At 46.7% G+C, this 26721-nt stretch overlaps 1 protein-coding gene across 2 annotated transcripts; it reads right to left on the reverse strand.

The window, feature by feature from the left end:
* Positions 1 to 907: 907 nt before the first annotated feature.
* FST (follistatin) lies at positions 908 to 20155 on the reverse strand. Of its 2 annotated transcripts, none has more exons than XM_081213154.1 (6): positions 19915 to 20155; positions 17543 to 17734; positions 14517 to 14735; positions 12202 to 12426; positions 2520 to 2750; positions 908 to 2008 (listed from the first exon to the last, which is right to left on the reverse strand). In XM_081213154.1, coding segments are annotated over exons 1-6 (951 nt in total). In that variant the 5' UTR covers positions 19997 to 20155; the 3' UTR covers positions 908 to 2006. The 2 variants fall into 2 exon arrangements, with proteins under 2 accessions (XP_081069280.1, XP_081069279.1); XM_081213153.1 differs by having other exon boundaries at positions 908 to 1720; positions 19915 to 20152.
* Positions 20156 to 26721: the final 6566 nt, after the last annotated feature.

Raw genomic sequence — 26721 nt, forward strand, 5'->3', positions numbered from 1 at the left:
TTGGAGTTCATCCAGCACTAGATTGGGATATTTTTTTCACACCCAAAGAAAAGTACAAATTTGCTTCCATGATGGAACTCAAAGTAGCATATAAGGGATGTTAATGCTGTATTGTTTTTAATACTCAATTGGGAGCCACCCAGAGTGGCTGGGGAAACTCAGCCAGATGGGCGGGGTATAAATAATATATTATTATTATTATTATTATTATTATTATTATTATTATTATTATTATTATTATTATTATTATTTACCTCGTGGTCTTCCATGCCCAGGGCTATACATGCTTAGTTTTAAGTTGACAGGCCTTCAGACAACTCCTGGGGCTCGAAATAACAACCTGCATTTGCAAACTTGGGGCCCTCCAGCTGTTTTGGACTGCAACACCCATCCCTCCCAGCCAGCAAAGCTAATGGTGAGGGATGATGGGAATTGTAGTTCAACACCTGAAGGGTACAAAGTTGGGAAGCCAGCTCTGAAACTAACTCCCTCCACGTTCAAAAAGCCTTGGTGGTGGTGGTGGGGAAGAACCACATTAAGCAACCAATAACAGAAGCCAATGTATTATAGGGAAAAGAAATCCATTTTTTTATTTTTTCACTCATAATTTATTTACAAATACACATTATAACTTTTATATACATTGCACATTTACATGGTAGAAAAGTACAAAACTATATATTTAAATGAATTTATATTTAACTCGCCATGTTTGAAAATATAAAATTGCCTCAGAAAAAAAAAGTATTATGAAAAGCAAGAAACTTGAACTGATAAAGCTTTGATATAATATTCTGTGAACACTTCGAATGAGAAATGAAAAGGACTTTTAAAAATGGAACTGCAGGACTATCTTAAAGGAAACATCAAATAAAACGTTGATGCATGTGACAATGTATTTTTCCCCCAATAAAAAATTATGCTCTCATTACATTTAGCCATATAGCTGTTAACGGCCTTCATAATCCGATCTTTGGGTTTGGATTCTCATAGTACAGTAGAAATGTCCAGTACACTGAGATCACCTCAATAACATGAATCAATCAGAAGAACATAACCAAGGGATAACCAAGGGGAAGAGGTTTCCTTAAAGACTGCCTCATTGCACCCCGAATCTATAGTTAAGTCAGTTTACAGCGCCTTTTGGTCAGTCAAGATTCCTTGTAAACAAATACCCGAGGGATTGTGGATGTATGTACAGAACCGGCAAGGAAATGCAATAAATAAAAATGTAACAGGAAACTGACATGCAAAGTTTTGTTAAAGTGGAAAAGAGTTAACACTGGCAGAAACAAGGATATGAAGAGTTGTGACGGGGATGGGGGGGGGGATAAGCTCTAAGGAATGGATTTATAGTTTACAAGGAAAAAAAAGAAGCTTTACTATACAGGCAAGAGACCTCACAATAAATAACACTGTTCATCCCATAACGATTAAATTTCTTCCAAAAAAAAAAAAAAAAGGTGTACAGTCAATCGGACATTTTTTTATGTATAAATTATAAAACATGACACAGTATAAATAAATGTCTACAAGATTCAACTATATGTATACTTTTTTCTTCCCCAAATAAATAAGCATACATTTATGTACAGTATGGACATTGTATTTCTTGCCCAATGGCTGTTCCAAAAGTGATGGAAGTTTTACCACTGATTGGAAGATAAGCTGTAGTCCTGGTCGTCGTCTTCGTCGTCTTCGTCAAGATCTTCATTAATGGCTAGATAGGAGAATACAGGGGAGCTGTTGTTTAAACACGGACAACAACAGCGCAGAAGCAGCTCAGAGCATGTTTTCAAAGCCCCCTGCATAGCCGTGATAGAGAGTTGCATTTTTACTCTTTTTTTGTTTTGTTTTTTTAAGCGTGGCTTGTAGTGAGATGCGCTTTGGCATCTGCTGTTACGCAATAAAGTTTTTGTGTGCATGTGTGTGTGTGTTACATAATCTATGAAGTCATAACTGCAGCAAGTTCTGAAGACTCAATGGCTCAGGTTTTATTGGCAGATTCCTGAAATTAGATAAAAAGTGCTCTTGTGTTCTAGGTTTTTTAAACTGCTTTTTTATTTTTTTATTTTTTGAGTCCTTCATTCAGAGGCAACTGCAAGGAGACAGCAGCCCACGTGGTTAAGTGTTAAGCTAGGGGGGTCGCGGGAGGGAGTGGGGAGGGAGGGTGCGATTAGATTGTAGCCAAGTGTTAATAAAGCAAACAGCAAAGCACACTGAAGCAAACGATATTAAGAGAGGGCAGGAAATCGCCCGAAAGATGCATTTAAAGGCAGCCCTCTGATGTTAAGCAGACCCTTTCCTACAATGAGAAAAGGCTCCCCAAAATGTCCGCTGTTGGCTATCTGTTATGCCTTACGAACCACAAGACGTCTGTATAATATATAAATCTTTCTGCATAAGATCTCTCTCATGTTCCCTTTCATGTTTAATAAGGGTGTCAGTCTTCCCTAAACTGGGGGCTGTTTTGCCTTCAGAAGATAACCGTTCCTGGGAAGGTTAAAAATCTCACTTACAGTTGCAAGATCCTGGGTGCTTTACTTCCAAAAGTACACCCAGTGAACACGCTGCCTCCTTCATAGCACATTCGCTTGGGTAAGTGGTGTTATCGCTGGCACAAACAGATTCATCCGATTTGCTTTCGGGACAGAGCTCGTCGCAGAGGGCACACCGGCCTCTGCCCACTTTTAAATCCCACAAACATTTCTTCCCGGTGCTGCATTGGATGTCTTCGCAAGATTTGGCCTCTACAAGAGATTTTCATTTAAAAAAAGAAAAAGAGGGGAGGGGGAAAGAGGTTGACGTTTGCTTGCTTGCTTGTTTTTTTTTAAAAGAACAAAAGCAAAGTAACTGTGAATTTATATTCTGACAATTTCTGCAGGGTCACAAAGACGATTCCAAAAAACAACAACCCTGTGACTGCCCAACAGGAGGCAGTGAAGCTGGAGGTGTGGGAAGAAGCTAGGACTTAAAATTGAGTTTTACTTGTCTCCTGGTTTTCTGATGGAGGGTGGGGCCCTGGCTGAAAGTTTTAGCTAGAAGAGGGAGAGTTTCAGCTAAAGGTGCTGGAGGCTGTGAGTGCAATCTCAGAGAGGTTTCCTTACCCAACACTCTCAATCAGCAGAGGCTGATGCCCCTTAGGACTGGCAGGGAGGCCAACAGTAGATGCAACCAGAGTCAATGCAGGTAGAGCAAGAGACAATGATAGGCAGGGCCAAATAATTCTGGTTTTGCCCCCATCCTCCTCCCTACTGAATTCTGCAAGTGCAAAGAGATGGAGGACGAAGAGGAATCTGACTGCTAGTGCCACTCTCTGGACTGAGGACAGACTAAGATTGGTAAGGCAGAGCTCCATTCATCCTAGCAGACCAGCCTCCAATGCTGTCTGCTCAGGCTAGGTGGAGAGACAGGGTCACGATGCTGGATACTGAGAGGCATAGCAGTGAGGTGATGGATGACAGAGCTGTGTGGGCTACCCAGCCTGCCCTGCATCCCATAAGCTATACTGCTATCCTCCTGTTTGGTGCAGAATCCTGTTCCTTCTCCTGTTCTGAAACAAGATTCATTTGCTAGCCTGATCTACTTTCTGAACATGGAAGGTTGAGGAGTGCCATCTGTTCCTTTGCTGGCCTTAGGATTGTTTTACTCTATTTGCCTTTGGGTGTAATGGCTCAAGCTGAAACCCTTGCCATGGCCAAATCCTATAAATCTGATTTATCGGCAACAGCCACCACAGAAAGTGCCAGCCCTTAAAATTGTGTTGTCTGGGGTGAAGGACAAGGTGGTGACACTCCTCTACTCCACACACAGAAACCAACTGTGCTGGTGGTTGAATCTTACTTCCACACTAATGACGGAATAATACTCTTCACCACACCTAGAGAGGCCAGGAGAGGCTGTGTGGCAACACAAGGGAATGGCTGCAGAGCTCAGGAGGAACTCTGGGTGGCTGCTGCTTCTACCCACCAGCATCTGCCGCCTGAGGCGTGTCCCTCACTTTGCCTAGTGGTAGGGCTGGCCCTGACTATAGGGATGCACTAGGGGTGAGTGTCAGCTCTCTGTGTGGGCTGGATAACCAGGTGAATCAGAGTGATTCAGGAGTCTTTCCCTCCCATGCTGAAGTGCCACATCAAAAAGAAAGACAGGCCCGCCCACTCAGGATTATGGACGAAAATGTATCCCTTTTATGTCCCTCACAAAAAACAACAACACCCCACTTGGATCAATTTATCCACAATTTGACAGGCATAATCCACTCTGGAAGGACTACTGTGCCTACAAACTTCATCCACTCTGGCCAAAATAGGGGAAAAGTTTTAGCTAATGTTAGATTCCCCATTACAGTGAATGAAGAAACAGAGTTGTTTTAGACACAGTGCCTGGGAACTAGAAACACAACCCAAAGCAGAGAGAATTCAGAGTGACCTTGAGAGGAACCGGGGTTTTAAAAAGGCAGAGATTCAAGGTGAATTTTTAGGCCCATTCCCTATGAATAAAAGAAAACACACATGACTGCCCTCAAAATGGCCCTAGGTTGCCTGATAAAGGGGGTGTTGGTGACACACATTTGCCACTGAGATCCGTAAGGATAAGCATACTCTCAAGGGAGCAAATCCCATGGAACCCAGGAGGACTTAGAAGTGGCCTATGTGGCTCTTGTGTCATACTGATCTTCCAGGTCAGAGGTAGTGGCCTACTGCCAATGTAACAGCTTCCACATGAGCTGCTGAGCCAACTCTGGGCACAGGGACAGCTCCCAGTGCTGGCACAATGTTATAAACTAGTAATTGCTGCTGGTCCCAAGACCCCTGTGCTCAATCTTTGAGACCAAAGATCAGAATAGGATTTTTAAGGGAAAGGCATGCGAGGAGAGAGGGAGGGAGAAGCATCTTGCTTTCTAGGGCTCAATTAGTCCTCTATTTTTATAAACAGTGGCAGACCCAGCCGCAATGGTCACACTGAATGACTAGCTCTGCATTCTCAGAAGGGTCAGATAATGTAGCAAACCACTTATGACACCAGAAGGAGTTGCAAAATCAGCTCGTGTTACAGCAAGGAGCCCAAACAAGATCAAAGTTTTGTCTCCCACTCTAGGTGTTAGGTTAGCACGGCAAAGCAAGGGGAGATTGCGTGATCAGAAACCTCTCTGTCTTGAACGGTTGCTGTACTCATTTTGCCTATGTTTGAATTTGCGTAGAAATGTCACAGGCTGTACATTTTGCAAGTCAAGGTCCTTTAGCTTCAATATTTACAGCCAACTGAGGACAACATTTCATGCAACCAGTACAATGGCTTGTGGTGCATGAACCAGGTTAAATTTATTTACCTTGAAGGATCCACTGCAGTCTTTATTGTTTTAGCATGGAGTGTATAGTGTATGTGACTGTATAGGGCAGTGGTGAGGCAGGGCAGGGGGAGAGCTGCTGTTAAAAAAGTTAAAAATCTAAGATCTTGGCCACATCCAAGGTGATTTTTAGATTGTAGCTGTTGCCTTTCTTTCTGTCCATAAATTCAGTACAAGATATATAATTTGCAGCTGATTATCAAATTAGTAAATTATATAGGGAATCACATCAGCCGTTGGCTTCAGTTGTACAACCTTCAGCTGAAACATGTATTATCTTCTTTCTCGGATGCTATGGCTATTATGCACTCTAACATGGCTGCACCACTCCTGGGGAGATCTAGTTTCCCCCATGCTGTGTACAGCACTGCGGAAATTGCATTTCTCAATGGTCTAGGCCAGTGTTTCCCAACCGGTGTTCCGCGGCACACTAGTGTGCCGTGAGATGTTGGCTGGTGTGCCGCGAGATGTTGCGTGGAGGGAGGCGGGCGAGGGCGTTTGCTTCCCGGAGGACTTGTGGGAAGCTGCCCCTTCCCTGGGCGACGCGCCGCCTCGCGACTCCGGAGTCAGTCCCGAGGGCTCTCGGAGGGACTCGCGAGCGACGGCGCGGAGGCTCCAGGGCGCGCTCAGCCAGGCCGCCGCGCCCCCCCCGCTGCAGCAGCCCGGCGTGGAGCGCGATGCGGAGCCGGCCGGGCTTGGAGGCGCCCAGGTAGGGCCGAGCCGGGCGGGGGCGGGGAGGTCTCGGTCTGCTGCGGGCGCAGGAGGGCGAGCGGGAGAGGGGGAGCCGTCGGGTCTCCTGGAAGGAAGCGAGGCGGCGGCTGAGGGGGATGCAGCCCCGTCCCCAGCAACAGGCGCTCCTCGAAGTGAGGCCACAAGTCGGGGCTCGGACAGGGCCTGGAAGCAGCGGCTCCGGCTCTTGGGAGCGGAGAAGGGGACTTCGAAAGCGGCCTGGAGGAGAAAAGCCCCGATGCAGCGAGAGCGGGGAGCGTGCTGCCTTGTCCAGGCCTCCTCGCTTTGTGCCGTCCGCTGCCGGGAGCAGGACACGGGGGCTCCTCGTTCGCATGCTTTCCCGGGTGATCGGTGAGGGTTAGGGTTAGGGTTAGGGTTAGGGTCCCTCAGTCCCTCGCTTTGCTGCCTCCTCCCCCCCCCACCCCAAAGCTTGGAGGTTCCCCGGCAAGGGGGAGGGAAAAAAATTGAAAACTTTCACTTTCGTGCGTCCCTCCCGGCGTGACGCTGCGCGCTGACGTCACGGGGCTGTAATGGTGGTGTGCCGCGAGATTTTTTTCATCAAACAAGTGTGCCTTTGCCCAAAAAAGGTTGGGAAACACTGGTCTAGGCATAAGAGCGGTGAATAGGAATGAATGTCCCCTTCTGTAGTTCCCCAGTTGACCTCCTGATTTGCTTGTGCAGTGTTTATATAGCTTCGTGTTAATTGCTCCTTCATCCCACACTTTTCAGTGTACTTCCCTGTCACTTTCCTAACTGCAGAAAGTCTGTTGATATTTTTTTTTAGTGGATTTGTTACACTAAGGCCACAGAGCACTTCAATCTTCTTTAATTGTGCTAACCTAAATGTCCAATATGTGCTTTAATCCCTTGACCAAACAAATGGAAGGATGTAAGGTTGCCATATTTCAAAAACTGAAAATTCAGACAAAAAGGTTGTTGAGCTTTTTTTGAAAAAAAAAAATATTTGCCAAAAAACCCCACACTTCTGATATGGACTGATATGGGTTTTCCCAGACATATTGACTGATTTCCAAAAATGCCACCTGGATGCCATTTTTGATGGATGTATTCCAGACATATGGCAGCCCTAGAAAGATGAGAATGCAAGTGGGTAGGGGGGGGGATGACTTGAAAACTCACTGAAGCAGCTGAGGGGGGGGGCAGAACCTGCCATGCTCTCAGTGGTATCATCAGGGAGACAACAGGCTCAGCTTATTTTTTCTGAATTTGTTTTTTCCAAGCCCAGCACCATGCATGACCAGGGTTGGTAGTGATGGTTCCCTGTCACTAATTTTGACACTGGCAGATATCACCAATTGGCTGATTTCCCCAGGTATGTTCAAATAGGGTTCTGCATTTTTCACTTGTAGACTTAAAATAGGAAGTTGTTTGCTTTTTATCATCCATTGTAAATGCTCACAAGTGATGCATTCTGGACTAAAATGTGCTTTTAATAGCACTTAGGAAAGCTGCCTGGGTGGCAGAGCAGGACAGAGTCCTTTAATGTAAGGGAATGTAAGTACAAAGGAGCTATTGAGGTGTAGTGTCTATAGAGTGCCGGATTTAATTAAGTTAAACATACATTCAGAACCCTGCTCAGCTGTGATGCACACCGCTTGATCTTGGGGGAAAAGACACAGGATATGTTGCTAATCTAAAGTCTGATGCCCACAAATGGCAGATGAGGTGGTAAAACCTTGCCAGGACAATGCCTCTTGAGACTGTATATATGAGCTCAAATGGCTGAATGCAAAAAAGAGAGCGCTCCCTACAAAAATCCCTAGAAAACTAGAATGCCAGGAAAAAAGCTAAGCTAGAAGTTCTCTTTTTGATCTACTTTTCTACTACATTTATTTGTTTATTGTATGGAGAAGCATTTGATCATGTAAGTCCATAGCTGCAATCTGAATTGGTACAGCACTGAGAGTTTAACTTACTATCCACTGTTTGTGAGAACGAGGTTAAAAAGCCCTTTCTGCAAAAGCCTGCCCTTTTTGGAGAAAGGGGAGAGCACAACTTTAACAAACGATCTGAACTCCCAAGTTTTCCCAATAGGACAGAGTTATAAAGCATCTCCAAGGTTAATGAGAAAGTTTCTGGAAGATGGAGAGGAGCATGTCTTCTGCGGAAACAGGCAAAAGCCGTCTCCTATCACATGCAACCCCACCCCTCTACAGTGGTACCTCGGGTTACAGACGCTTCAGGTTACAGACTCTGCTAACCCAGAAATAGTACCTTGGGTTAAGAACTTTGCTTCAGGATGAGAACAGAAATCGTCCGCTGGCAGCGCAGTGGCAGCGGGAGGCCCCATTAGCTAAAGTGGTACCTCAGGTTAAGAACAGTTTCAGGTTAAGAATGGACCTCCAGAATGAATTAAGTTCTTAACCCGAGGTACCACTGTATCTTCAAATTCCATACTGGAATCAACAGGGAACTGGGTTTTGTAGAAAAATTATTGAGTTAACTAGGGCTAGAAGTATTAACTGCTTTTGACTGTATTTCTGCCAGTGACGAAAGTCTCAGTTCTGGGGGGTACTCCTTGCAAAAAGGTTTGTTTCAGTTGCCCTCACTTATCCTGACCCTTAGCTGCCGTCTGTGATACAAATCTGACTGGCTTTGCAAAGTTGTAATGATATCTCATTACTTAATTCCTCAGTGGGTACGGTGATCTATGAGGAAGGTGCAAGAAGTTGCAGCAAGTGGGGAAATGGCAGAGATATAGCAGCCAGGTAAATGGAATTAGAAAAATGGATTTTCTGTAGAAATTTCCATGCCACTGAAATGGCTAGTCTTGACCAAAAAGTAGAGAAAAACTGGCGCGCCCCTTGCACAACACATTCCATTCCTCGTCTTCCACACCAAAACCACAGCAGAAGAAAATGCTAAAAGTTCCAAAATTACTTAAAAACCAAGTAGGAATGTATTCCTGGAATCCAGAAATCCAGGTTTTAGTTCAAGAAATCTTTCTATTTAATTCAGCTGACAATTACTGAGGACAAATCTTTGGCCCACCTCCCATTGGAACCCCAAATACATGAGGATACCAGATCTTTGAAGATGTTTTCAGACCACATGGCTTCAGTGTTGAAGTCAACTGGATTCCAATAGAAACAACTGCCTGAACAACAATTCATGGGGAATATTATTTTACATGGACCAAAAATAGCTATTCTCTCTTAAAAAATTTAGATCTCTCACAGGAGTGGGGAAATAACAGTTTGTAGTGAAGCCATGTAGTGTGCATAGCCATCGCATCAGACAAAGAAGGGATGAGAAAAACCTTTTTCCAGCCTTGGCATACTGAGTGATAGGATGGAAGGGAGAACTGAAGGAATTATGAATTTCAGCACCAGCCCAATTCCTGAGTCTCTCCCCTTGCTGTCACTTAAACTGCCATCTGCTCCTCTTCCGTTGCAAAGAAATTGTATTAGAATGATTATGGTTGCCAGATGAAGGAGAAATTTTAGGGGATTATTATTACCTGATAGTTTAATTGATTAACAGTGCAACACTATAGATGTCTACTTGTCACCACCACATCCAAATACTAGTTGGATCAGCTCATGGGTCGTGGGGGCAGGGGACCTCGCGGGATGCACAGGGCTTTGGATCCAGTGGCTCTAAACCAGGTGGCTCCCCACAATGGAAAGCCCTATTTTAGGGCTTCGTGAGCTTTTGCGCCCTCTTGGGCATAGCACAGACCCTCCAAGTGTCCCTATTTCCCAAGGACAGCCCTGATTTAGAGAAGCCATCCCGGTTTTCTGATTTGATCCCAGAATGTCCCACTTTCCCCTAGGATGTCCCTATTTTCATTGGAGAAATGTTGGAGGTTATGGAGTTATCTGACCCTCGAGCTGTTTGAAGGCAGTCCTGTACAGTCGTATCTTGTTTTGCGACTGGGATCCATTCTGGAGCCTCGACCACTAGCCAAAAAGGACGCAGGGCAAAGCACCGTGTCTGTGCACGAGCGCTTCCGGGTTTGCCATGGACGTTTGCCGGAACGGGCGCTAGATGAGGCGGACGTTCGCAGAGGTATAAGGAAAGGTTTTTTAAAATGTTTAATGTTTTATTGTGTTTTTTATATATGCTGGGAGCTGCCTAGAGTGGCTGAGGCAACCCAGTAAGATGTGTGGGGCATAAATAGAAACATATATATGTATATAAATTATGGAATGGGACCTCCCTAATTTCATTGGAGAAATGTTGCGGGGTATGATAGCATGGGACCTCTGCCACAGTGGAGCCATCCCATACTAGTGGTACAGAGGCCAGCATGGAGGAATCCATGCAGCTTCCTAACATCTCAAGTCATTGACATGGAGTGTATGTATTAGGGTTGTCCCATCAATCTATATACATTTTCCCATGAGAGGAAAACAGCCACAGCAGTTCTTAAGAGGGAAGCATGCTGAAATTGGCTCTGACTGATGAACACATGAAATTTGAAGCAGGCAGAATTTTGTAAGAGGCATTTCCTTTTCACATAGGAGAGAATGCGTCTTGCAAGATGATACTTTCTATCTGCAGTGTTAATAGCTATGGCTATTAAAAATAATTTTCAAGTTGACCTCAGGGCACCTTTTTATGTCAATATAATAGTTTAAAATAGATTCATCTAAGTAATTTAGCAACTAATTCAGGTGTGGGGAACTTGGGGTTCCAACATTGTTGGACTCCAACTCTCATCAGCCCCAGCCTGCACAGCCAACATTTAACAATGATAGAATATTTAGTCAGCAGGTTCCTCACCCCTGATCTAAACCTTGCCATCTTAATTGTAACAGAAATGTAGTTTGAGGACAAGCAAATGTGGTTTGAAATAAGATCCCTGTCACAGAATCATCAGGTTGCCTTGATCAAGTCTCTATCTCACACCCTCTTTCTCTCAAAGCCTTTAGTTCTTTAACTTTAAAATGTAAATCATACCTCACAGAATCATTGTGGGGGCCAGTGTGTGTAAAGTAAATGAATATATATTTGCCTTGCTGGCTTATGCCACCTATTTCTGAGGGGCACAGATACCCTGAAAGCAGCCTCTCTCCACTCTGGAGGGTTCCTCTGGCTCACAGGTTGCCCAAATCCAGGTGTCTCGTCCAGCCAATATTGAATAGACACTCTCTGACACTGGCTGTTGTATGGCGCTCATTGCCCTTCTTGTTAAGGTGACTGGTGGAAGCTCTCTGGCTCCCAATAGGGTAGCCTCACAACCATTTGCCTCTCCACACATTGGTAAACTTCCCCGTGAGACAAGAGGAAGCAGAATGAGGATTACAATAACAGTACAGTGGTACCTCGGGTTAAAAACTTAATTCGTTCTGGAGGTCCGTTCTTAACCTGAAACTGTTCTCAACCTGAGGTACCACTTTAGCGAATGGGGCCTCCCGCTGCCACCGCGCGATTTCTGTTCTCATCCTGAAGCAAAGTTTTTAACCTGAGGTACTATTTCTGGGTTAGCGGAGTCTGTAACCTGAAGTGTCTGTAACCCGAGGTACCACAGTAAATGGTAATATTTAAAGTTTATAGAGCACCTTTTGAATGTTCAAAGTCCTACATTCCTGCAGTGTGATTCTATAAAACAGTATTTTCCTCGCTCTTCAGTAGATACAGTTGGCCCTCACTCATCTGAGGTGAACTCAGAAAACCTACCAAGATAACTGGTGAAGAGTCAACACAGAAGAGGTTCTGTGGGCAGGAAGGAGGGGTGTGTGTCCTCAGATGGGGGAAAATCTATTTAAAATGACTTGAAGAGGAGAACTGGTCAGGGTAAAGGTTGAACACAGGATCATAGGAAGTGGGTTATGCCAAGTATTGTCTACACTGACAGGCAGCCGTTCTCCAGGAATTGAAACTGGGTTTTCTCCCAGCTCTGCCTGGAGATGGCAGGGATTCAATCTTCTGCATGCAGAACAGATGCTCTATCACTGAGCCAAGGTCCTTCCATAAACACTCCTTCCACCTGCCAGTTGTCTCCTGTGGCTGCCTCTCCACTAGACACCGAGCAGGGAGCCCTGTGTTTCCCTCACAATATCTGGTTCCACCCATGAGGCACAGATCCCAAGTTGGATGGTGTAGCCTCCTTCATTCAGGCCTCTCGGGTTTCCCCCACCCCAATGCATGGTACTTACTGATACATTTTCCTTCGTAGGCTAGACCGATGGATCTTCCGAGCAGGCAGGTCGCTTTCCTCAGATGACAAGCGCTTGCATATGTGATCCCGTCGTTCCCACAGAGATACTGTTCAGGGGAGGTGGGCTCTGGGCAAATCCGATTGCATGTCACACAGTTGGCGTTATTGTTTTGATCGACCACACAGGTGGAGCTGCCAGGGCACAAAACATCCCTACAGGTCTCTGAAAGAATAGACAGGGGGAACGACCTGTCAGCAACAACAGGAACCACCTTCACCACCAAGCAGCCTAGAATAACATGTGGCACCAACAACAACCATTGAGAAGTTGTTTAGTAGCTTTTTACGTTAAATGGAAATGAACACAGTGAAGAGATGGCCACTCTGTCTCAGTGGTGGGGAGTCTCTGGCCCATCTCTGGCTAATTAGGCCTATTTTCCCCCAAACAATTCTGGCCCACCTGCTCCACCCCTACAAATATATCTGTCTGTCCCACACATCAGGGCTTGTAAAGTGTGAGCAGGCAAAAACAAGCCAGACTGCTTAGTCCTCATCCAGTGGGCTCCCACTTCCAGTTTTTGAAGTCGCATATGCATTGTGTTTGTTGCAATCCAGGTGAATCCTCTAGTTTCTTGAGGTAAACTGCTGTTTTTCTCAAACCAGCTTACAACAATAATAGTAATTTGTTATTTATACCCCACTCATCCAACTGGGCTGCCCCAGCCACTCTGGATATCCAACAGGATATAAAATTCTGTTACAGGACTGCCTTCAAATGTATTTAGCAGGTTGTGTAGTTGTTTATCTCCTTGACATCTGATGGGAGGGTGCCACTGCTGAGAAGGCCCTCTGCCTGGTTCCCTGTAACTTCACTTCTCGCAGTGAGGGAACTGCCAGAAGGCCCTCAGAGCGGGACCTCAGTGTCCAGGCTGAACAGTGGGGTGGAGGTACACAGAGCCAAAGCAGTTTAGGGCTTTAAACATCAGCACCAACATTTTGAATTGTGCAAGGAAACATACTGGGAGCCAATGTAGATATTTCAGGACCGGAGTTATATAGTCCCGGCAGCTGCTCCCAGTTCCCCGTCTGGCGGCCACATTCTGGATGAGTTATGAGTTTCTGAGTCACCTTCAAAGATAGCCCCATGTAGAGCTTCAATATGACTAGCCGCATTTACTTCATACTTAAGAAGGATGTGTATGTGTGAGACAGCCACCACACATGAGGCAGATGACAGCTGCAAGAGCAGGAATTCCAGGTGGAGAGGGTTGCAAAGCCATGCGCATCCAGGCGAAGACACATCTGCCTCCTGTCTGGTGTGAACAACACTATGCAAATGTGAATTGAAACACAGCGGGGGTGGGGCAGGGAATGAACTTGCTGTGTTTTAAGTCTCCCTTATCTGTGGCGGCAAAGGGGACATAAGGATCCGGCCCATTGGCCTGATCCAGTTCCCTACCCCTGCTTGGTTTACTAGTCACAACATGGATAGCGCTGCTGTTTTCAAAACTTGGTGTCGCATCATCTGCATCCCAGTGCGCCTTGTGGTGAACCCTTGCCAAGCCAAGGGGGCACAAAATAACAACAACAACAACAACAATTTATATGGGTCCCTATTGAGAAGCGCCATAAAAAAGCAACTGTATCAAAAGGAATTATTGTGAAAATAAGAAATATTTAGGCAGGGAGGGGTGCGCGTCAAATTTTGTTCTCACCCAGGGTGCCATACTACCAACATCCACCCCTGTTATCTGGATGAGTGTGACACTGTGAATGTTCTCTTGTGGAAAAAGTAACAGCTCCCAGCACATGAAAACAACTAGGGCATCAAGGAGCAGGAGCAGCTTTAACTATTCTCCAGGATGATTCTTGCTTTCTAATTGCACGTATGTTTTAATTGTACATATGTTAATTGTTTTTTTGGTTGGGGGGAGGGTAATTTTCAAGTGGCGTTCCCCACCTATAGCCTGAAGAGGAACACTTGAGCCAACCACCTGAGGACTCTACCACCTCATTCCACTACACATGGGTAGGACAGGCTTCTCGGCACCCTTAACAAACTACAGTTCCCAGGGTTCTTTCCCCTTTTTTAGAGGGGAAGCCATGTGCTTTAAATGTATGGAGTGTACGCAGTCCTTCTTGGGGGAACTTGAGTTAGAATCCACAAAGCACTTTTCTGCACTGGTATCTCCTGCATTATATACCATGATAAGTAGTATACCGGGAGAACCAGCAACTTCTGATTTTCCAGATAGACCTTCTCCCCCCCCCCACAGCATTGCGACCCAGAGAACAGATTTGTTGCAAACTTACTTTTGCATCTGCCTTGGTACTGGACTTCAAGTTCAGGCTGCTCTTTGCACCTGGCTTTCAGAAGGGCACACTCATTCTTGTAGGTCTTCCCATCCAAGCCGCACACTGGGCCCTTCCATGTGATATTAGAGCAATCCGGAGCACAGACACACCGAGGTTTGTTCTTCTTGTTCATTTTGCATTTCTTCCCAGGCCCACAGTCCACATTCTCACAGGTTTCTAAAGAGGAAACGGGAAAGGGAGCAGGGCAGTGTTGGGGGCGGGTGGAAGAAAAACCCAGAGACATTGCTTTAATTGAACACCCAGAGTCCTCACCACAGCTTCACAAACAACCACAGGCTGACCCAGAATATAAGGAAGGTTATCCCCTCTCCCCTTCGCCGTAGCAAAAAGGCCATAAAATAAAAACAGAGGATCTTCCCGTTTGCTGAGCCAGATGCTTTCAACGTGACGCACAAGTCCGTATCCACTCCACTCCTTCCCAAATGCCCCTTATTCTGGTGCTATAGGCACAAAATAATGTCTGTGCACTCCCCAGTTATTAACCTGCAATAGCAAGCTTTGGGCAGTAGCAACAGACATTAGAGCCAGTGGCGTAGCGTGGGGGTGCAGGGGGGGCCGGCCTCACCGGGCGCAACATCTGGGGGGGCGCGCTCGCACTCGCAGCTCTCTGCCCCTACTAAAATCCACGGGTTAGGGGGCGCAAATTACTTGCCCCGGGTGCTGACAACCCATGCTACGCCACTGATTAGAGCCCCCCTCCATTGAAAGGGTGGGCCATGCTATCCTTTTATCGTCTGATGGCATGCCCAAGGGGCTAATCTCCAATGAGAAACTGCATGCGCAGGACAAGTGAGATGCATGTCAGAGATTGCTTCTTTGAGGAAATCTGCCTCAGCTCCTCCCTTTCTCCAGTCCGTTAGAATCATAGAATTGTAAAGGATCATCTGCTCCAACCCCCTTCAATGCAATCTTTTGCCCAACATGGGACTCAAACCCTGAGATGAGGAGTCTCATGCTCTACTGACTGTGCTATGCAGTATCTTCTCTGCTCATCCAGCACTCCTGACCTGTTGGGTTTTGTCCTCTACCCTCTTTCATTGGGGAGGTCATTTAAGTTACAGACAGCCCAAGGTTGCATGTGCCTCTCTGAAAAGCCCTGGCTGTGATCCATTTCTTTTTAAAATTATTATTATTCTAGAATAATCCTGCCCAAGATACTTGGGTAAGTGAGTTTCTGCTACACCTTAAAAGGTAAAGGGACCCCTGACCATTAGGTCCAGTCGTGGCCGGCTCTGGGGTTGCGGCACTCATCTCGCTTTATTGGCCAAGGGAGCCGGCGTACAGCACCACCCACATCCTGGCTACACCTTAGTTCTTTACAAAACAGCCTTCGCCATCCTGGCACCCTCCTTATGTTTTGGACTACAACTCCCATCTGCCCTGGCCAGTGCAGGAAAACACCTGGAAGGTACCAGGTGAGCAAAAGTTGCTTTGGAGCTTTGTACACTATTGCCACTAAAAGAAAGTTCGTAGGGTTGCCACCTTCCTCTTTCATGCTCACTCACACACCATGTTCCCCCATGTAACCAGAGCTCAACTTGAGTCTTCATCAGAGCATGCTTTGGACTCCAATGGTCAGTAAGAGGAGCAGGGGTGTTGTTGTTGTTCCTGGCAGGGCCCCCGTGGCCATAATAGCCGTGTGGCAAAAAGCTGCTCCCAGCATGAAGATGAATTGGCTGGGAAAGGGTGGCCTGCCAAACTTCTGCTTGTTGTGCAGCTGTTAGAGGCACAGGGGGAACTGCTGGCAAGCCTACCTGCAGACTCTGGTATGAAGAGCACATGCAGAATTTATTTCTGCATAACTCTAGCTGCCCCTTAACACATCTAGAATTAGCTGGAGGCAGTCTTAGAGCACCAGGAACTCTCCTTCAAAAATAAAATAAAATAGTGATGTCTATTATAAGGAGAAGCTGTTTATTTTCTTGTAGAGAAGGAGACACTGGATGGCAGACTGCCCAGAGACACCAACCTGAGATCTGGAAGCCCTCGCTGTTACTGTAGGGCTTTCGTTAGTCAACAAACGGCAAGGCAAATGTACTCTGTACCAGCTCAGGTAAAGTTAAAGGGACCTCTGACCATTAGGTCCAGTCGTGGCCGACTCTGGGGTTGCGGCGCTCATCTCTCTTTATTGGCTGAGGGAGCCGGCGTACAGCTTCCAGGTCATGTGGCCAGCATGACTAAGCCGCTTCTGGTGAACCAGAGCAGCACATGGAAACACCATTTACCTTCCCACTGGAGAGGTACCTATTTATCTACTTGCATTTTGACGTGCTTTTGAACTGCTAGGTTGGCAGGAGCAGGGACTGAGCAATGGGAGCTCACCCCGTTGCGGGGATTCAAACTGCCGACCTTCTGATCGGCAAGTCCTAGGCTCTGTGGTTTAACCCACAGTGCCACCCGTGCCCCTTACCAGCTCAGGGGCAATTTAATTTCTTCTGCCTTGCTACATGTATCACATGGTTAGTTAGTTATTCAGCATATAATCCGCCCTTCACCAGATGATCTCAGGGTGGAATAGGATTGAGCCCACGGCACTGAAAACAGATTCCTGGGCTCTGAGCCTTGGCACAAATTACGAAGCCCTAGGCTGCGGTGGGTGGGGTGAGAAGTCTCCTCCTTCCTAGGAAGGGGCGGCAACTCAGTTTTAGAGCTTTCTATGCAGAAGAACGCAAGCCCAACCTCTGACTGCTTCAGGGATAAGAAGGGTTCTCAGGTTGCAGGACTGGGGGAAATGTTCTGCCTGTGTGACCTTGGAGAGAGAAGCGCTGCTGGTCAGAGCAAACACTACTGGTCAGTGTGGACCAATGGTGTCTGACTCAGCACTGGGCAACTTAAGAAATTCATTCACATGTTACACAGGACACAGGTACAAAGCTGTCACGCAACTCATTGACTGCAACATGTGAACACCCCTGGGGAAGAAATGCAGTCCTTTCCTATTTTTATTCTTAAGAGGCCCCCACCTTTGCATGGGATACAGTTCGGGGCACCCCCGCTGAAAATCATCCACTTGAAAAGCACGTGATCGCTGACGTCCTCCTCGGTCCAAGAAGTGGTAAGCCTGCCGGTTTTACAGCACTCCTCCTTGCTGAGACCATTTTTGTAGAGGACCTGGCAGCGGCCGTTCCTGGCTTGCCGGAGCCAGCAATTCCCAGCTGCATTCAGAAAGAGAGAGGGAGAGAGAGAGAGAGACCCAGCCATATCAATGTCAGTTACCAGTGACCCAGACACAACACGTGCGGCTTTCATTGACTTTTACTAGACTGTTTACTTTTTATTTGTCCGGTTTCATAACCTGAAGCTTCTCCTCAGGACCAAATGGAAGCGCTATTCCAATAACCTGATCAAGGCAATTTGACGTCTTACTTTTCCATATGGAGAAAGCGCTGTAGCTTTGGAGGGGAGTGTGGCGTGTAGGGTAGGGTGGGGGCCCGAAAAGACTTAATTGCACGTGGCAGGGGTGCGAAATAGATCTCAGGAATTATTTTTTAAAAAAGGAAGGAGAAGATCATAAGGGAAAAAATTGACGCTTATTATCTCCCCCTCATTTGTCCATCCCACACTCCACCCCCTTGCTTAATTCATACATAAAAGTTGGCACACACACACACACACACACACACACACACACACACACACAGACAACCGACGGGGAAATTTCACTACAGTCTTTCCCGTTCCTCCACCCAAAGTATAGGATTTGGCAACGGTGGTAGCAGCGATGATAAAACCGTAGTCTTTCGAAATCATCAAACTTTGCTGATTTCATCAATAGAAGAAATAGATGGCTTGTAGTAGATGAGTGAGTGACCGAAATGTGCACGCGTACTGCTAAGCGCAGGAGGAGGGAAGCGGAGAAGAATCGGATTAAGCTACACAAGTTTACACGGGTTTACTAGAGAAAAACAATTGGGGGAACATACGAGCGCACAAACACAGGGTTACCCACAACAACAACCTTGCGGCTGGTCAGCTGCTGCTGCTTCTGGATCCGAACCAAGAACACTGATTAGACCTGTCGCTCCATTCTCTGAGATTGAAGAATTTGGGGGAGGGGGGGCGAGTCCCTCGTGAACCACCAATGTGACTCCTCCAAACACTCAGTGGCAATCGATTCTGCTTCTTTATCCATATGGGAATTTTGCAAGAGCAAAGAATTCAGAAGGAAATCACACACACACACACACACACACACACACACACACACACACACACACACGACTAACGTGGTCTCCCAAGCACCAAATCTATCCGCCTCAAAACTTCAAAAGAGTAATGGTAATAATAATTATCGTATTTTAGCTGCTGTCAGTCTAAGGTCGCAATATAGCACCAAGGGAGGCATAATCATTAACAAAGGAAACAGAAATAAATGCCCCAAGTCTAAACTGTAGAAGTATCCTAATAACCCCTCAATCCACATCTAATCAATAATGGAGTGGAGATGGGGCGAAACGCTTTTAGTCGTAAATACGTGGTTACATTGTGGGTTGGGTTTTTTTTTAATCACCCTAAGATATCCTTTGCCAAAGTTCACAGAATGGCATAAAACTAGAGGAAAGCAGGGGCACATAAAACAATTATCCAAACTTGAAAAAACTCTTTTCCTCTAGGAGTGTGAGCTATAATAATGAGTTCCTTTCGGAGTCCATATTCCCATCCTCGTCGCGCCAAGATGATTTTAACAAATTAAACAGCAACCTTACCAAAAAGCTGCAACAACAAAAACAAAACTGCACAGCCTCCCCCTCCCTCCCTCCCTCTCTCTCAGGCGCGCGCGGGAGCACACACAGATTCACACATGTTCCAAACCAGACCTCCGTGGTGGTCGAACTCAGAAAAGTTCTGAGCTGGTGCAGCGGCTCATTTAAGCTGCAGCGCGTTAGGGATGCAAGATAAAAGCTATTGAGAAAAGGGGCTAGAGGTAATGATGATGAAGGCAATCAAGATTTTAATGATGATTGCGCCTAGCTTCCCTGCCCGATGCACCCGGCCAGACGCGGATCGCCCTGTCACCTCTGCGCCATTTGTGCCAAGGGGCCCGCGCAGAGCGATCCTAAGCACGTTTCCACCCCAAAAAGTAAGTCCAAGTGCGAGTTGAACGGACTTGTTTATTTATGTCCGAGACGGCAGCCGTAGACATGCAAAATCCCAGACATGTCTGCTCAGAGGCATGCCCCGTTGAGTTCCACAGTCAGCTCATCTGACGGGAGAGTCTCTGGAGAAAAGCGTGGGGGAAGAAGGCAGAAAGGGTAGACAGACAGACTCTCTCTAGGCAGACGGATGACAGAATAGGCACATCTGCACATTAAAAAGGCGTAAAAGCGCATCTTACCCTGTGCTGTTTGATCTTCCATGAAGTGGCAGAAAAACAGCAGGAGAAAAACCATGCCCGGGAAGATTCTCTGATTTAACATCCTTAGTTATTTCCCTCCAGCGGAAAGAGAAGACGCAACCTCTCAAGTAGCAGGAGGAAGACGAGGGAAACGAAAGAGCACGCCAGACAGACAAGCCTGCTTATTGAATGAACGTCAGGCTCTGAATGCAGCCTCTCTTTAAATCTATGGGGTCTTAGCTCTACGGTGGGCGGTCTCCTAATGTGTGTGTGCGCGCGCGAGTGTCTGTGTGTGTTCGGAGGTGGGGGGGGAAGAGTGTTGGAGATTTTTAAAAGTTGAGTGCGAATCAGTGTGAAACCCTTTCCAATGATCCGACCTCCCCCCCTTTTTTTAGGTGCGCGCGCGCGCGCGGGCACACACAGACACGCGCGCCCATCTAGTCTTTACGCTCCGCAAGCCAGGCACTTCACTCGCCACACTGGCGGTTAGAGCGACCCTACCTACCCAAAGGGACTCGCCTCACCTTTCTTACCGTCTGCGGTAGCAGGAAGGAAGGAGCGTTCGTTGTTGTGGTGGTTTGTGTGCGTGTGTCTGAAGCCAACAACAACAGTTTCTAGTAACCTTAAAATAAAAAGGGGGGAAAGCTTATAAGAGCACCCCCTGACTCCACTAATAAACCAGGGCGCAGGGAAAAGAAGGGGGAGAGAGGCGCGTTTAGACAGGAGACGCTACTTCTTAGGGAGTCTGTTTCGAAAGCCCATTTCGCTGGTTTGCAGCGCCTGCTTTTCCCACCCGAGTTCCCTAGCCCCTTCCCAACCCAACCTGGCCGGGGGCGGGGGGATGATATGCGAGTTGCAAAACAGCGATTGCGTTTGGAACGGAAGAGAATTGTGTGTGCAGAGATATATGCTTGCAAGGAGGTGCAGCTGAGCTAGACGGCGACTGAGCAGTCACGAAGTTTTCCTCCCGAGAGGAAAAAGACGAAGCCTTGGCGCTGTCCTCGTTGTCTGTCTCTCCTGCGCCCCTCTCCCTGGAAGTGTTTGGACGGGGGGGGGGAGAGTGTTGCACGGTCTCCGCACCCCTCCCGCCGTCTCCCCACCACCAGCCCCGCGCCCCAGATGTTGTGGCTACTCATAAATCTCTAACCCTCACACCTCCAAACAGTAGTTAAGTGTCTGGCGCGCACATATTTCGCCCTCTCTGGGACTCGTCAAAAACAAATCAAAGTTTAATGCCCGGTTCAATACCCAAGTGTGAGTCTTTTCACTTGGGGGCGTCTGGAGTATTTGGAGTTGCAGTGGAAGGTGGTGGCGGCGGTGGAGAGGAAGAAGGAGAAGGAGAAGGAGGAGAAGGAGAAGGGACTGGCGATGGGGAGGCGACGTAGGCGGTCCCTCTTCCCGAAGAATAAAATAATAAGCCATCCTCCTCTACGACGGGGGAGGCGGAGAGACGGGACGGACGCGATTGCAACAGGCCTAATGAACTTTTGCAGCGTTGCTAGTCTATTAAGCGCTGTCTGGCATTCTTCTCGGCTTCTTTCAAGAAGAGTTGGCGGACTCATTTATAATAACATTTTTTGGCACCGCTGAATGAAACTGAGTAGGCGATATTTCCTTTTATACCAAACGATTACTTAACGGGAAAAAAATGGGGAGTGTTGATTCAAAAATCCGCCTCTTTAAAAACAACAATAACCCCCCCCCACCTCCTCCGAGCCTCGTCCAGTGCCCGGCCCTTACCAACAGGGCAACAGACAGCAAAAAATGCAGGCAAACATTCTTGCTTACTGCCAAGTCACTGGGATTTGTACCGAAGTCCGGCCGATCCTTCTTCAGACTCCCCCCCTTTATTCCCCCCCGTCTGCCCCTTCTTCCCCCCTCCATCCCCAAGTCTCTCTCTCTGCCCCCCCACCAACCCCCCTTCCTACAACTGCAAATAACTCAGTGATAACAGATTTTTTTCCACCAACTGCAGGAGATAGTGCTAATCTTTTAATAAAAGATCCCATTACAATGGGATCTGTCTGGACAGACTATAATAGATCTAGAAATACAGCCGTGCTAATATTAGAAGACAGTTGTTTGGGTGCCTCAGACTGGGCCACGGTCCCGCCTTTGAAAAATGGGCATGAATCACAATACCACACCGAGGCATATCCCCCCCCTCCCTCCGTCACACCCATTCACAACCAGACTGGTAAATGACTGACCTCTTCCTTGCAATTTATATATATACATATTTGGGTGGTGCTGCTGGTGGTGGTGGGGAGTATAGTCATTATAATCTTTATTGCCGAGCTCCGGGGCATTTTGATAATTTCAGAAGCTTCTTTGCATCCTCCGCCGCGCGCCCCCTCCCCGTCTCACCCCGTTCCCCAAATCAGTTCAGCCGCGCTCTCTCTTTCCCCCCTTTCTCAATAGCACGCCTGATGCGGGGTTGATGAGCGCCCTCTTATGGCGGATGCCGTTATGCACGGACAGGAAGGAATAAAACAAGCCAGGCTTCTGCAGGAACCGTCGTTAAAAATGTGGGATTCCTGTCGAAAACAGGTAGCGGCAGAGTCTAGGATGGATCCCGGTGTTCCCGCACGGTTTTGACAAAGCCGGATATTTTATTTATTTATTCTGGCTTCCCTTAAAAACACGCGCGCACGTAGCGGGTGGTGTTTTCCCAGACACTGACTCTTTTGAAACTTTGCTTACACCCCCCCCCCCAAGGGAAGTCAACGTGGGGCCCTCCAGAGCTGAGGCTGGTGGGAATTGTAGTCTAGAACAGCTGGGGGGGCGCCTGGTTGGCTATCTCTGCCTTATGTTCTAAGGAAATAAAGTGGTACCTCGGGTTACAGACGCTTCAGGTTACAGATGCTTCAGGTTACAGACTCCGCTAACCCAGAAATAGTACCTCGGGTTAAGAACTTTGCTTCAGGATGAGAACAGAAATCGTGTGGCGCCGGCACGCCGGCTGCAGGAGGCCCCATTAGCTAAAGTGGTACCTCAGGTTAAGAACAGTTTCATGCTAAGAACCGACCTCCAGAACGAATTAAGTTCTTAACCCGAGGTACCACTATAATAAGCCATTAAGAAAGCCGGATAAGCTTTCCACCCTCTGCTCAAAGTCACAACGGATGAAGATGCAAAAGGGTCTCTTGTGACCTGAGGCTGATTACAGACCTCACTGCACCCCCTTTTGTTCTGCATATTTGGCTCAGAGCACTGCACACACAGCACCCCAATAATGTATTGCAAGATCTGGGCAAAGTGAGCTGGTATTGTTATCCAGATGTTGTGGGTGGGATGTCCAGTGCCATGTTGACTTAAGGCCACTTTCAGCAAATTTGTGGCCAAGGAAATATTTGAACTGGGAAGTAGTCATACAGTTACTATACCAGTCAGTGTTTTTTTTTTTCTGGGGGTACTCAACGGTAAAAATTAAAGGACCCCTGGACTGTTAAGTCCAGTTAAAGGTGACTATGGGGTTGCAGTGCTCATCTTGCTTTCAGGTCAAGGGAGCTGGCGTTTGTCCACAGACAGCTTTCCGGGTCATGTGGCCAGGATGACTAAACCACTTCTGGCACAACGGGACACCATAACGGAAACCAGAGTGCACGGAAATGCTGTTTACCTTCCCATCACAGTGGTACCTATTTATCTACTTGCACTGGCGTGCTTTCAAACTGCTAGGTTGGCAGGAGCTGGGACAAAGCAACAGGAGCTCACTCCATTGCGGGGATTCGAACCACTGACCTTCTGATAGACAAGCCCAAGAGGCTCAGTGGTTCAGACCACAGTGCCACCCGTGTCCCTACCACTACTCAATGGTACGCTACTGCCTCTTTTCTAGAAGAAAAGCACTGGTTTAAAATGTGGCACTTACCATAACAACTTCATGGTGAGCACTGGCACCTTTTCCCTCCCTAGAAGAAAGCACTGTGTTTGATCCTAACAGACCCTCATCTTGCATAACCCTGTAGAACTCTATCTATGACACCCTTTGCAAATATGGTGCCCTCCCATAAACCCCAGACACCACAACATCTGGAAGGCACCTGGTTCCCAAGATGAGAGGGTGTTGGATGGAAGTGATGGGAATACAGTTAACTTTTACTTGTGTATCTCCTGTTGGTGCTAAGTATGAAATGAAATGCATTTGGGGGCCCAGGATCTCAGCTTTAATTCCATGTTGGCTACTGGATAGATGATAGATAGATAGATGATACCTGAAAGCCATTGCAATTTGTGTGCAAACATATATAAACTCGAAAGATTTTATATGCCATTTCATATGCCATATTAAATGAAAAATTATGCAAGCTAAAACTCTGCATCATCATGGCCCTAATTTAAATGTCATCTGTTGGAAATTTTGTGGTTTTTGGTGTCACCAGCTTATCTTGGTCTGCAAGGAGAAAAGTAATGTAATTAGAATACAAGACATACGGTAACTGGTGGCAAACATAGTCAGGGACAGAACAGCAGAAAACTAGGCCAACAGGATGGAATAACAAAAAATTTAAAATTAAAATTTACCTGCCTTCATTCTTTACAGCATTCTGGCAATTCGATAAAAGATCACTCCCTCTTCCCAATTCACAAATGTAGCAAAGCACTTGGTTACATCAGGTCAAGGACTGAGCCAGTGTGTGGGATCAGGGTGGATAAAACGGAGGGTTGTTTGCTCTGTAGAATGGTTCACGTTCTCTCACTGAAGCTTCACCTTGATCATGCTTCACCTTGGCTTCGTATTGATCCACTGGGCAAAATGTTTATCCCAATTCTAGAAAGTATTTGCTATTACAGGGGCAGCTTTAACAGCCCATATTCCTGGAAGCAAACCTCATAACAGGTCATAACGGTCCCATATGCGCCTCAGATGTGCATCATCGGCAGATCAATATGATTGCCCTGGTATGGAGACTTGAATCACACCTGTTTTCTGACATCGCGTAGAGACAGCTGCAGTTTCCTTTATTGTTTTGGCTTCTTCAAATGCTAGACATTTGGCTTTGCTCGCACCTAAATGTCGGGGAGCGGCATTGTTGGACCTGAAATCTTCCTTTCATATATCAGCATATTTCGACTGCCCTGCCTCCCTCCTCTTGCTTTGTCAACAACAAAATGTAACTTACAGTAAAGGCAACAATGGTGCCCACTCTGTAAAGGAATTGTCTCACGGGACACAAGAATGCTGCTATTCTCAAGCTTTGCGTTTTCTCATTAAAAAGCTAGCTTGTTTCAGAAGCCTATACATTTTAATATGTCTGGCTGCATTCTGAGGAAAATAACAATGAGGGGGAACCTGACCCTGTCTCATGAGAAAATGGTTCTTTGAGACAACTTGTGAGGAACCATATTCAGTATGCCTTTGTAAGGAATGTTATTTTTATTGTCATTTTAATCAGTTTTCATTTTAGTAAACATTGGGAATTTTCCCCAGCGCCTGTTCCAAGGCTTATCTTGCCCTCCAGAAGAATGACCATCACTGTCAGATGGTTCAGTTTTCCTTGATAATTGTTCTTGTTTCTCTGTTGTTACACTCAGGTACAGTGGTACCTCGGGTTACAGATGCTTCAGGTTACAGACTCTGCTAACCCAGAAATAGTACCTTGGGTTAAGAACTTTGCTTCAGGATGAGAACAGAAATCGCACGGCGGCAGCAGCGGGAGGCCCCATTAGCTAAAATGGTACCTCAGGTTAAGAACAGTTTCAGGTTAAGAACGGACCTCTGGAACGAATTAAGTTCTTAACCAGAGGTACCACTGTACTTTGCTTCCCCAAAACATTTAACAGATAGGAACAGTATGTGTGTATGAGGTACTTTTTCTGCCTGTTGAATGTCTTGGTGAAGCAAAGCACCCGAGCATGTGGTAAATAGAAAATCTTTCCTACACAGTCTAGGCACAGATTTGGAAAATGTTATGACTTCTCTAGAATGAGACAAGTTTTTCTCTTTTTTTGGGGGGGGGGGTTAATACTGAGCTAACATTTTCAACATGGTTGGTCCCATTTTATAAATGACGACGGAAACAAAGAGATTTTATACTCATATCTGAGATACCTCCTGCAAGCAAACTCTTCTCAGTTTTGTGGGGATCTTTGGGAAATTGTCCTTTGAAGGGCCCTCTCCTAAGTTAGTGGATTCTTGGCCATAGGCTCAGTTTGAAGTGCTGGCTCCGAGTCTCCCTTTAAAATTCCCCACAGTGCTTTGGAGCAATGCTACAAGAGGGGCATTCTGAGAAATTTAAAATGGCAGTTCACAGACCCAGAACGCACTGTAGCAGGGACTGGCGGGGCAGGAATATCGTCTTGTAAGTACTTGGGAGTAGGAGAAAAATAGCAGCTAAGAATAGAAACCCACTATCTTTGGCCAATCGCTTTAGGTCTTTTTCTTAAATCAGCTACCTTAGAATGTTCCAGAAATGCTGCCATTTTTTTAGGGTGTCACATGCCCTGCACTGGCCTTGCTTCACACCCCATATCCTCAAACATCCCACTGATCCAAATAGGGACACTCATAGAATCATAGAGTTGGAAAGTGTCCTGAGGTCATCTAGACCAACCCCCTGCAATGCAGGAATATCAGCTAAAACATCCATGAAGCAACTCAGTTTTTTCTTTGGTCCCAAGCTCTCATGGGAGCTAGTTGAGTCATGCCACAGTGCTGGACCAAAAAACGGGACATTCTGGGATCCAGTCAGAAGCCGGGATGGCCTAATCCCAGTATACCTGAAGGAGCGTCTCCACCCCCATCATTCTGCCTGGATGCTGAGGTCCAGCGGCGAGGGCCTTCTGGCGGTTCCCTCATGGCGA

Source organism: Podarcis bocagei, assembly GCF_964188305.1.
Source record: "Podarcis bocagei genome assembly, chromosome: 11".
Taxonomy (NCBI): Eukaryota; Metazoa; Chordata; class Lepidosauria; order Squamata; family Lacertidae; genus Podarcis; species Podarcis bocagei.